General features: G+C 37.4%; 1 protein-coding gene across 2 annotated transcripts; it reads right to left on the reverse strand.

Moving 5' to 3' along the window:
• Positions 1-860: 860 nt before the first annotated feature.
• Positions 861-12103, reverse strand: aars1 (alanyl-tRNA synthetase 1). 2 transcript variants are annotated; one of them, XM_051135480.1, is made up of 22 exons: positions 12002-12074; positions 11426-11494; positions 9502-9669; positions 9232-9420; positions 8336-8481; positions 8059-8250; positions 7780-7924; positions 7556-7701; positions 6952-7060; positions 6627-6777; positions 5771-5895; positions 5030-5174; positions 4761-4939; positions 4556-4669; positions 4166-4372; positions 3797-3981; positions 3443-3551; positions 2598-2711; positions 2392-2511; positions 2216-2302; positions 1997-2110; positions 861-1632 (listed from the first exon to the last, which is right to left on the reverse strand). In XM_051135480.1, exons 2-22 carry the CDS (start codon positions 11474-11476, stop codon positions 1453-1455), a joined length of 2976 nt encoding a protein of 991 aa, XP_050991437.1. In that variant the 5' UTR covers positions 11477-11494; positions 12002-12074; the 3' UTR covers positions 861-1452. The 2 variants fall into 2 exon arrangements, with proteins under 2 accessions (XP_050991437.1, XP_050991438.1); XM_051135481.1 differs by lacking the exon at positions 11426-11494 and having other exon boundaries at positions 12002-12103.
• Positions 12104-12338: the final 235 nt, after the last annotated feature.

A 12338-nucleotide genomic window follows, 5' to 3' on the forward strand; every position in this document is an offset into this window, starting at 1 on the left:
ATGAACGAAGGTTTTACGGGTTTGGAACGACACGAGGGTGAGTAATTAATGAAACGCAACACATTACAACAAACATATTGTTTAAAATGAAAAGGTTTAAAGAGTTCAGAATGTATCATACATAATAATGTTATAGTCATATTGGTTCAAAATAAGTTAGCATGGTTGAGCACCTGTAACCAATAATGTAATAATAGTAGTATGATAACTATTAATCTCTAATTAACCTAAATTTTATTTATTATAGAGGGTTTGCACTTGTGTCACAATTTGGTCAGTTACCTGGATGTGCAGCCATACTGGTGATACTCGGATGTGAATGTACTACTGGTTATGTTGTTCTGCTAATTTATGCTGTCTGAACCACAGAAAAAATGTGTGGAAGCTGCTAAATCATATAGAGAAGGACTTAGTAAGTGGGAAAGGGTGCAATATTTTGACAAACTAAAGTTAACAGCTGGTAAAGATACATACTAGCAGTATACTAGCCCAATATTTCACCTACCTGATCGGAAATAAGAACAAACACGAATGTTGTCAAGATTCTTGCTCTGGAAATCCTGGTTCAGTTTAGCCAACCACAAACATGTTGTTCATCAGACAGTTTTTTGCACTCTTCTACTTGATTTGTTATAAACTTGTGGCAGTTCATAGTACTCCAAATGTTTTTCCTAGTCTGACCGATTAGTACAGCCCAAAATATGACAATAATTGATCTTTCAGCAGCAAAAATCAGCTAAATATATGAGTTTTGTTCAGTTTATAGTGCCATTGTTTGTTTAATGCCACCAATATGGCCGACCGATGGCGCTTTAATCACAATCATGTTTAAATGAACACCACTCCACAGAATAATGAAGTCATTTATGCATTTGAAACTTTATTACCTTTAACAAGTGACAGGTGATTAATGGCTCATTTTCCCAAAACAGATGCTACAAGAGCTAGTTAAAGGTTAACAGTTGACGAATTTTCCTGAATCATTACGACATCCCTCCCATTACAGAGACAGACCAACAATCCTACAAATGTAATGGAAAACCTTATGATAAAAATAGTGATAATGACAATAATTTTTCTCCTCATCAATGCTTAGGATGATAACAGTGGCCATGAGGGTGATTTTAGCTAGTAGAACTGTGAATCTAAATGTATTATTCCAATCACAAAGCATGCACAGCCCATGTGCTTGGACGGCTTGTTGGATCAGTTGACACATCTGCAATGCTCCAATTTACCGAGAGCAGGTGCTATTTTTTTCCCTTCCTATCCATAATTGACAAATGACACATTTCTGTACAGTTTTTACATTTTCCAGCCTGGAATGTCCAGTTTTGAAAATTCAGTAAGCAGAGCTGGAACAGGACAGGAGGAAGGTTAAGACCTAACTAAAGACCTCTTTAAAGATTAAACCACACCTACACGGCTATCTCTCTTTCGCCCTCTCTTTCCTTAATTTTCACCCAGTTTGAGGCGGGCAAATTCATTTGCCAGCTGCAGAGCTTCCTGTATGGAGTTTGTGTTTCTACCCGTGGCCTGGGCGGACATGTCTTTACCACCTCCTTTTCCATCCAGCAGAGGGCACACTTCCTGAACCCACTCACTGGCCTTCAGGCCTCGGTTTGCAACATCCTGAAAACACAACCAGAGCAAACTGGTGATTTTTAATTGACACCATACATATGCATTATTGTGTCTAGTACCATGCAAGTCAAAGTAATATTAAACCAGGATTAAATGTGAAAACAGAGAAAAGCCAAGTTATTACTTATATTTCTTTAATGAATTTATAGTTAAAAGCAATTATTCGACATTGAAATCATTTGTATATAAAAGTCTTCACTGTCCCTTTTATTCAATTTAATGTGTCCTTGCAGATTAAAAGTATTTATTTCTTTCACAAGAAAATCTTATGTTTCAAAGTAGATATCATGAAATATTTCAAAAGAGCCCTCAGCCATCTTACAGAATAAGCAATTCTCTCTAACATGTTTACCTGAGGCACTTGGCACAAGCAGATAATTTTCCCAGCATCGTTGTCCACAGCAAATAGCATAGCAGCAGTCTGTGGTGAATTTGTCTTCAGCAGCTTCAGAGACTCATTCAAAGCCTGTGGACGCATACAAATCATTAAGCCTTTCACTGCAGACAATTACAAAATTGAATTCAGTTCAAGTATAAGCTTGTAATTCGAAAAAGACAATGAAAGTGTTACCTTTGCAGATGCTCCATTCTCCATCTCCATCACGATCAGAGGTTGGTTGGGGTTACTTTCGATGATCTCCTTTGTCTTTTCCAGGACCTAAAATTAAAACCACAATGTGTTTGCAATGGAGACTTTCCAATAATCTCAGTAACTAACTATCAGATATCTGAATCATCTTCTCTTACCCTCTTCTGTACATCAGCCTTGCTGGCACGGTCCAGGTCATCCATGATCTTCTTAAGACCTTTCAGGGAATCCCTCATCTCATCCTTGCGCCACTGAGAGATGACTGCAGTGCCCAGGGACTGAATATATGCATGCACAGATTCAGTTTCACTTAAAGGGCATAATCAGACACCACTGATTCTAGACAGGCAAGAGTTGAGCTCACCTCTGTCATATCAGCAATCTCTTTCTGAATATCTTTATTGGGATTGGTCTGAGCTTTTACTTTCTCTGCCATGGCATCTAGTTCCAACTTCAGTGCATCAGCTTTCCTCTGGGCCTGACAACACAAACATCAGTCTGTCAAGAACTATTAGAAATGAGAATCTAGGAACTTAAAGAGACAGTTCACCTAAAACAACTCACCCACAAGCCATCCTAGGTGTATATGACTTTCTTCTTTCAGAGAAATACAATCAGAGTTGAAAAAAAAAATATTGTTCCAAGCTTTATAATGTCAGCGAATGGCTGTTGAGATTTTTAAGTTTAATAAAGTGCATCCATCTATGGATAAAAATCCAATTGTATTCCTCTGAAAGAAGAAAGTCATATACATCTAGTATGGCTTGAAGATAATTTACATTTTTGGGTAAACTATCCCTTTAAAAATTCTGCTTCCAATAATTTGGTCCTACTAAAAAAAATAAACTTTTTTAAACTATTGTTCTGAATGTGTATTTACATGAATGATCAGTCAATAATTAACAATAATTAACTCTCACAATTATAAAGCACATTTTTGTGAGTCTTCATGGCTGATTCGTTAAATAGAACTGGCTTAAAAGAATCTTTTGTTTGTCAATCACACTACACTAGCCAGACTCTGTGTGCAAACAGCAAGGACACCACAATAGACATATTAAATCCTTGTATTATGTCACATCTTTCTTTCATACCATACTCAAATCAGACAGCGAAAACCAGTTCTAGATTCCCAACCCTACATCAGATGCTAAAAAGTATCAGTTAAAAACAAAAGTGCATATTTATGTTGGCCCCGTCTCCTCTAACCTTCTGAGCCTCTGCTCCAGTCACTGCCACAATCCTCCTGATTCCTTTAGCGATGGCCTCCTCTGATACGATCACAAATGGTGCAGCGTGACCAGAGTTCTGCAAGTGCCTATGGGTAAAAATGATCAAACGTAAAACTCATTAGGGCTGAAGGAAATACATTGCTTTCTTAAACATTAGTTCCATTAACAATCAAACAAAAAAAAAAAACATTAGTAATCAAAATTTTCCACGAATATGAGTTCTGAATACTACATAGAAAGTTGATAATTATATTCATATTCCTGGAAAACTAGATGCTGGCCTATTTATGCAATATTAAAAGTTTATAATATTAAACTTTGATGTTCTTACGTTCCACCACAGAACTCGATGGAGGTGAGTGAGCCTGCAGGGCTGTTTGGATCGGCCAGCAGCTCCTCCACTGGGACGCCAATAGACACCACTCTAACAGGATCAGGGTACGTCTCATCAAACACTGCCCGCAGACCCTGGATGGCTTTAGCTGCTGCAAGGGGGGCATCCAGGGCATAGACCGACTGAAGAAAAACATACAGAGCATCTCAGTGTTTTCAAGGACACGTAAGCTCTATATCTGTATTCAACTAACTTATTGAAAAAGAGCTTTGCTGTTCTGTTTTCAGAATATCTGCACTGTGAATACATGCAACATGAATACAAAGTGTTTGATTAAAAAGTGCAAGTCTGATGAATGGGTCTGACCTTGGCGTCACGAATCATGGTTGAGGCAGTCTCTTCTGTGCGCCGCACTTCATCCGTAGTCATTGCTCCTTTAGCTGTGAAGTCAAAGCGCAATCTGTCTGGAGCAACCAAAGAGCCCCTCTGATCTGCCTCTCCCAGCACTGAACGCAAGGCAAAGTTAAGGATGTGTGTGGCAGTGTGGTTACTCATGATGGGCCTACGACGAGCCTGAGAGACAGAGAGAAAGAGGGGAATGGTGTTGCATTCTATGTAACATCTTATGTGTCATGTCATCTCTTTTTTGTCTAAACCAGATGCTATAAAAGTTTTTGAAGGTAGGGCCCTATGATTAAAACATGGAGAGAATCGCAGAATCCAGTCCCCAAAATCAATGACAGAACTGTAACATACCTCGTCCACATGTAGAGTTAGGCGGTCTCCAACCTTCAGTGTGCCGTATACCGTACCAATATGCAGCACGTACCCTCCACGCACCTGAGTATTCTTCACAGTGAACTCCATCCTCTGAAACAGCACAATAAAACATGACAGCACCATGAAGCATAACTAAATCATGCAGTTCGGCTTCTTTGTACAAGCACTCTCAGTTTCTTACATCCTCAGCAGAGTCGTTTTCTCGGAGCATGTAGCCTTCGTCAAAGCTCTGGCCACCCTGCTCGGCGTAGAAAGAGGTTTTGTCGAGCAGCACTCCACACTCTTGACCTGTGGTCACCTCATCAACGAATGCACGCTCTCGCCTGAGAGCCAGCACGGTGCCTACTGCCTGTTCAAACTCTGAGAGGGACACACAATGTCACAAGCATGAAAACCTACTCATAATCAAATCGTCAAAATCAAGAGGAATAGCAAAGGTGTAATTTGTACCATAGTTGCCGTTATCATCTGAAGTGTACTTGTATTTGGGGCTGTCATCAGTGGCAGTGACACCTTTGTTTCTGAGCTCTTCAATGGCGTAGATGTCCAGCATGATGTGGTCTTCATCCCCAGAGCCTTTACCCTGAGATTTCAACTGTGTGCACAGACATTTTTAATTAGACTTATTTTCAGTTAATATTGGATATATCTCAGCTGATACAGGATTTTAACTATTTAACCTATTTTGACAACTAGATTGGCTTTGCCGTAAAGGGACAGTTCACCCAAAAATGAAGATTCTGTCATTAATTACTCACTCTCATGTCGTTCCAAATCTGTAAGACCTTAATTTTCGGAACACAAATTAAGATGTTTTTGATGAAATCCAAGAGCTTTCTGACCCTGCATATACAGCAGTGCAACCGACACATTTCAGACCCATTTTCATTTTTGGGTGAACTATCCTTTTAATCTATTCTATTTTGTAAATGTAAAAAAAAACATATATTAATAAATAAAACAGTCAAAATAAAATAATAAGCTACAAGTGAATTTTTGTACCACAACATTATAATTGAAAGATGTTTTTTTTATTCTGAGAGCTATGATTACATTTAACGGTGCTCTTAAATTAGTGCTTTTAAACACAGATATCGGTGCCACTGAGTTCTGGCAGTGTCTTTTATAACTGTGAAATTATCCTGTACTAAATAAAAATTGCACTGCATAAAAGAATGAACTCATTTAAACCTGAGCAGCTTTCTTCTCATCCTCAAAGGCCTGCATGTCCACTCCCATTCCTCTTTCTTCTGCGATCAGAGCAGTGAGGTCCAGAGGAAAACCATAAGTGTCATACAGCAGCCAGGCTGTGTCACCTGCACAAAAACAAGAAAAAAAATTAAATACCAGCTTTAGAATGTAGATTTAAAGTGGATTTTAGCAATAAGGGGAAAAAATTAAAAGAGATTTGAGGAAAAAACGCCCTAATTCAATCTCGTGAACGTGCGTACAACAGTTAGCAGAAGCTTAGAAATATGGTTCTAAAGTTTTAAATATGCATATTTTTGTGTGGAGTACTTTTTATGATGGATGGATGCACTTTATTGTACTTAAAGGATTTATTTACTTCCAGAACAAAATTCTACAGAATTTACTCACCCCCTTGTCACCCAAGATGTTCATGTCTTTCTTTCTTCGGTCGTAAAGAAAATTGTGTTTTTTGAGGAAAACATTTAAGGATTTTTCTCTATATAATGAACTTCTATGATGCCTGTGTTTAAAACAATTTAAAAACATTTTCTTTACTGAAGACATCAACATCTTGGATAACAAGGGGGTGAGTAAATTATCTGTAAATTTTTGTTTTGGAAGTGAACAAATCTATCTAAAATCTTGAAACCCACTGCCATAATAAGCTTGGAAGAGCCAGGACATTTTTTAATATAACTCAGATTGTATTCATCTGAAAGAATAAAGTTTTAAAGCTTCTCTTAGACTTATAAACAATTCTGATTATAAATTTAGGAAAATAGATGACGAGTGTTTTATTTTTAAAAGCATGTTACAAAACCAGTTATGTTTTTTTTTGTGTTATTCTGTGCTTTACCTGGTATAGTCTTGCTGTCTCCAAGACTCTGGATCTTGCGGTCCAGGATACGGCGTCCCCTGCTAAGAGTCTTGAGAAACTGTGTCTCCTCCTCATTGATAATGTCTTTTACCATATCAGGATCCTTGCGCAGCTCTGGGAAAGCATCACCCTGTAGAGAGCAATGAACCATTAAATGGCCATCAGAGAGATGTTTCTAATTAAAGAGCATTTCAATGTTTCAGCAGCTGCCACTTTGTATCACTGTCAAAGCTGCGAACAGGGAATACTAGTGCACATAAAATCAGGAGGAAGTAATATTGTGTCTGAGAGGTAGAGACCTTACCAGTGACTCAACCACCACATCTACTAAAGAGGCAAAGAAGCCCTTCTGTGCACCCAGCTTCTCGTGAGAGTATCGCACAGCACGACGCAAAATCCTCCTCAGCACATAGCTGCAAACACAAAAACAGGGTCACATACATATACATTGACTATATGTGACGCTGGACCACAAAACCAGTCACAAGTCAATTGAAAGCTAAATTAATAAGATTTCTATTGGTGTATGGTTTGTTAGAAAAGGACAATATTTGGCTGAGATACAACTATTTGAAAATCTGGAATCTGAGGGTGCAAAAAAAAAAAAAAAAAAAATTAAGAAAATCACCTTTAAAGTTGTCCAAATGAGGTTCTTAGCAATGCATATTACTAATCAAAAATTAACGTTTGATATATTTGCCGTAGAAAATTTACAAAATATCTTAATGGAACATGACCTTCACTTAATATCCTAATGATTTTTGGCATAAAAGAAAAATTGATAACTTTGACCCATACAATGTATTATTGGCCACTGCTACAAATATACCAGTGCTACTTATGACTGGTTTTGTGGTCCAGGGTTATATATGTCAATTACTCTGCACATAATAACACAATCATCTCACCCCCTGCCCGTGTTGTCAGGTCTGCCACCGTCAGACAGTGCAATGGTAATGGTGCGAGCGTGATCAGCCAGGACACGGTATGCCATGTCAATACCATCTGTATCTTCTGCGCCCACCTTTCCTGTGTATGGCCTGGCACCTGTGCCCTGAGAACCAGGAAAATTCTTTTTAGTTACATGCAAAAGAGAATTTAGTCATGTCTCTATGCATTTCTATGAGTTTACCTTCTGAATGGCTTCAAAATAAGGGATGAACAGATCAGTGTCGTAGTTGGACATCTTGTTTTGCAGTACAGAGACCAAGCGCTCCAGTCCCATCCCTGTGTCAATGCTCTTCTTGGGCAGAGGCTTTAGCACAGTTTCCGATTCTCTGCAAAGAGAAACCATATGCATATGCATGATCAATGCATATAATGAAGATGATCAATGCCTGCTTCTACATTGCTGCCTTTTATTAAACTATTTACCATTGTTACCTGTAGTTAGCAAGGTGAAGTAGTTTACCTGTTAAACTGGATGAACACCAGGTTCCAGATTTCAAGCACATTAGGGTCATCCATATTGACCAAGTGGGCGGCATCTCTGCCTCCAATGCGATCATAGTGGATCTCACTGCAGGGTCCACATGGACCGGTGTCCCCCATCTCCCAGAAATTATCTTTCATACTCCCTGGCAGAATACGGCTCTCCTCCATTCTGAGACAGAGTGAAGATAAACAAGAAATATTTAAACAACATCACATCAATAATTTAACAAACCTTGTACAAATTCTGTACTCACCCCAAGTCCAGCCAGATCTGCTTGCACTCCAAGTCAGGCTCTAGGCCTGCGTCAGCATGACCACCAAAATAAGTCACATAGAGTCGTTCAATCGGTATGCCAAACTCTTTCGTCAGCAGCTCCAGTGCCATCTCGCAGGCCAGGTGCTAGAGACAGAGTGAGCAAGAAAGAAATAAAGGAATGCAATGTTTTCCATTTATAATTTCATCAGCACATAAAGTTGAGGTCAAAAGTTTATATAAACCTTGCAGAATCTACAAAATGTTAATTATTGTACAAAAGGGATCATACAAAATGCATGTTATTTTTTATTTAGCTCTGATCTGAATAAGATATTTCACATAAAAGATGTTTACATATAGTCCACAAGAGAAAATAATAGTTGAATTTATAAAAAAAAGACCCTGTTCAAAAGTTTACATACACTTGATTCTTAATACTGTGTTAATACCTGAATGATTCAAAGCTGTGTATTTTTTTTGTTTAGTAAAAGTTGTTCACGAGTCCCTTGTTTGTCCTGAACAGTTAAACTGCCCACTGTTCTTCAGAAAAAAACATTAGGTCCCACAAAATCTTTGTCAGCATTTTTGTGTACTTGAACCTTTTCCAACAATGACTGTATTATTTGAGATCCATCTTTTCACACTGAGGACAACTGAGGGACTCAGTAAATATCTTATGTGAAACATCTTATTCAGGTCAGTACTAAATAAAAAAATAACATGCATTTTATATGATCCCTCTTACTTTGGTAAAATAATTAACATTTTGCAGATTCTGCAAAGTGTATGTAAACGTTTGACTTCAACTGTAAATATTGCAAATAAAGAAGCATCAATACTATAAAGAAATACACCATGATTTTACAGTATGTAACATTTCTATTCATCTCTTACTTTGAAATAATCTCCAAAGGACCAAGAGCCCAACATCTCGAAGAAAGTATGATGGTACACGTCTTTGCCCACATCATCAAGGTCATTGTGTTTGCCGCCGGCACGAATGCACTTCTGTGTGTTTGCAGCACGATGGAGTCTGGCCATAGGGTGGGACGGGTCGATGGTGTTCAGGAATATGGGCTTGAACTATAAAAACAATTTATTTTCTTTAACCAATTAGGCACTTATGTTATGTCCATTTTTGTAACTAGGTTCAAATCTCCATACCTGGTTCATCCCAGCATTGGCGAAGAGCAGAGTGGGGTCATCAAGTGGAATGGTGGATGAGGAGTGCACGTACTGGTGCTCATGGCGGCGAAAGAAGTCTATGAACTTCTCACGGATCTGTGCAGCAGTCAGTGAAGAGTCCATGCTGGTTGCGTTTTTCTCAGGGGACTAGAGATACATACAAACACAGTGAGTCAGAAACCGGTTATACCAAAACAGCGGGTGGAGAAAACATGCAGCTGCTTTGCGGTGCTGTTAACCGCCAACAATTAAAGAATCTGTTATGGACACCTGCGGCCTATAAGAACATCATGCACACCTCACGACCACCATATTAATACTGAGACATGTGAGGGAAGAATCTATTTAGTGAGGAAGCAAAGCTTGCAGATCCACTCTGACATGCAGAGAAATTAATCTAAAGGCAAAACACAGACTAAATGTTTTCTTTATGTGGGTAAACGGAACCATGATTGTTTGAGCATTAGCAATAAATATAAAAATGTTGATTAAAAACCTTGATTAAATCAAACACTTAGCCTGGAATTTAGAAACCATTGTCCTTGTCAAAAATGATAACGGAAGTTCCTCAGCAGGTGGAGCTAGTATGCAGCAAACAAAAGACATTCCCTGGAGTAATTACAGCACCACTCCCATAACAACTAATCCAAAACATCAAGACATCTTTTCCAAAAGTCAACTCATAAACACTCAAGCCATGCATGCCAGAAACCGCATCTGTTGACAAAAACGTAGTACACTGCTTCAACATGTACACACCGAGAACCATAATTTCCTTGCCATAATGACGTGGACTTAAAAATAGAGCTAAACTTGATCTACAGTCAAGCATCTCAGCAATAAGTACCAACTTTTTACTTGTCCTGTCAATTTTTACTGTAAAAAATAACAATAAAAAAATGCATATAATTTATTAATGAAATTACTAGTTGTGAATAATCACATCAAAATTAATTTGTTTACATAATATGTATGTGTGAACTGTATTTATATATATATATATATATATATATATATATATATATATATATATACTCATATAATTTATATTATATAAACATCATATTTTTCCTATATTTCCTATATATTAAACTCTATGATAGAGATTCATAACACATCTTTCTTGAATAAAACTACTGACATTAGAATTTTCAACCTACGCTAAATTATGCTTCCATGACACAAGTCATAACCTTTTTTTTAAGGCATAATTAAATCATCAAACTTTGACAATCATCACAAAAAAAAAAACCCACACTCAGTGACATTTATAGATTCAAATAAACCATCTTTCCTGGATGAAATGCTGATATTTATTTATTTTACTAATATAAAGTACTATGATTTCCAGCCAACTCTGAATTATGCCTCTAAGGTTAATACAATTCATAATTAATTAAAATTTGACATTCAAAGTCACACACATGCATCATGAAAAAAATTCCTTACGATGAATCACCTTGTTATATTGCCTAATTTCTAAGCTGGTTTGCAGGAGAGCTTGTGCTAAATGTAAATCTACTGAACATGCAGTACTCACCGCAGTTGCTCTTATTTATTAGTCTTATTTATTAACAAATTAATATCCCTTCGAACCCTAAGATTAAAACTCTTAAAGGAGAAACCTGGAAAAGACTGCTGCAAATAACTCAAAAACAAGCAACACACACCTGGCAAATCAATAGACCATCTCAAAAGATTTTTTTTTTTTCAAAGAAATAAACCAAAAAGAAATGCAGACAGGACTCATCCTTATTCTTAAGCCCTGATTATAAATGTAAAACAATACTGCATCTGGCAATGCTTCATGAAGGACCATAAGAATCAGGCACTTGACATGATGCACCAAAATTAGTGAGCAGAGCAAATCAACAAACCAAGGCCTGCACACACTAAGCTTCACCTTACAACAGAAGAAAGCTTTGGCACATAAAAAAGTGAGATGAAGAGCCATAGATGATGCTCTATGATCCTAGAGGAGGTAATATATATTATATATTAATATAATGAGAATATAATATCTGCAAGATCTCTTTCTAAAGTATACAGAGCCGTATGAACGTAAATGACATTACAACTTCCACATGTATATGAAAACTGGAATCTGATTTTTTACAGCACTGCATTAACTAGTACACTGACATAGGCCGAACCCCTATAGATCACAAGTATGATGCAAGCTAGTGCTGACTTGCACATCAACATCTCCATCCGGATTTGCATTGTAGTCAATATAATATAAGTAACACAATCATTATAGTTATTTACAAAGAGTGTTGGATGATTCAGTGTTTCAGATTTATTTTAAAACCGCATGTTTCCCCTAAGCACGAGACAAGGCTAAGCTGACAAGCCAGTCATGCACTGAAACACCATTTATTTAGATTCATATGGTCCCGCGATACAGGTCAGAAAGACATGTAATAAAAAACAATGACAAATAACGTAATAAAATATATGGAAATCTAAAGAAACTTACGAATAATAATCTTGTAACCGGGATCAGCAGCCAGTCACACTACTTCCCACGCCGGTTGAAAGTAAAAGAGCGTAGAAGCACCGCCCACAACGTAGATGATTGGTTCAGGAATATTGATGTTTCAGTGTACGTCGTTTCTATTGGTTTAGGATGCTGTCGAACAAAACAAAGACGAGCCTGGATATGTCAACCGCGGAAAGGACAGAACTGGATGATGCAATGATAAAGTAACAGTGCAGTGATATTTTTATTTTTTAATATTTTTATTATTTTCATCTTGTCTTACAAACGTGATTTGCAACCATTTTTATTGTTTTCTCTCTCCTGGTTTGTAAAC

The sequence above is a fragment of the Labeo rohita genome, chromosome 18, assembly GCF_022985175.1.
Source record: "Labeo rohita strain BAU-BD-2019 chromosome 18, IGBB_LRoh.1.0, whole genome shotgun sequence".
Lineage (NCBI taxonomy): Eukaryota > Metazoa > Chordata > Actinopteri > Cypriniformes > Cyprinidae > Labeo > Labeo rohita.

Coding starts and splice junctions, on each gene's coding strand:
- aars1 (XM_051135480.1), bottom strand. CDS start 11,476: ATGGCTCTTCATCTCACTTTTTTATGTGCCAAAGCTTTCTTCTGTTGT. Junction 7,702..7,779: donor ATTTTGAAGCCATTCAGAAG/GTAAACTCATAG, acceptor CCTGGTTCTCAG/GGCACAGGTGCCAGGCCATA. Junction 2,512..2,597: donor AGATTGCTGATATGACAGAG/GTGAGCTCAACT, acceptor GCATATATTCAG/TCCCTGGGCACTGCAGTCAT.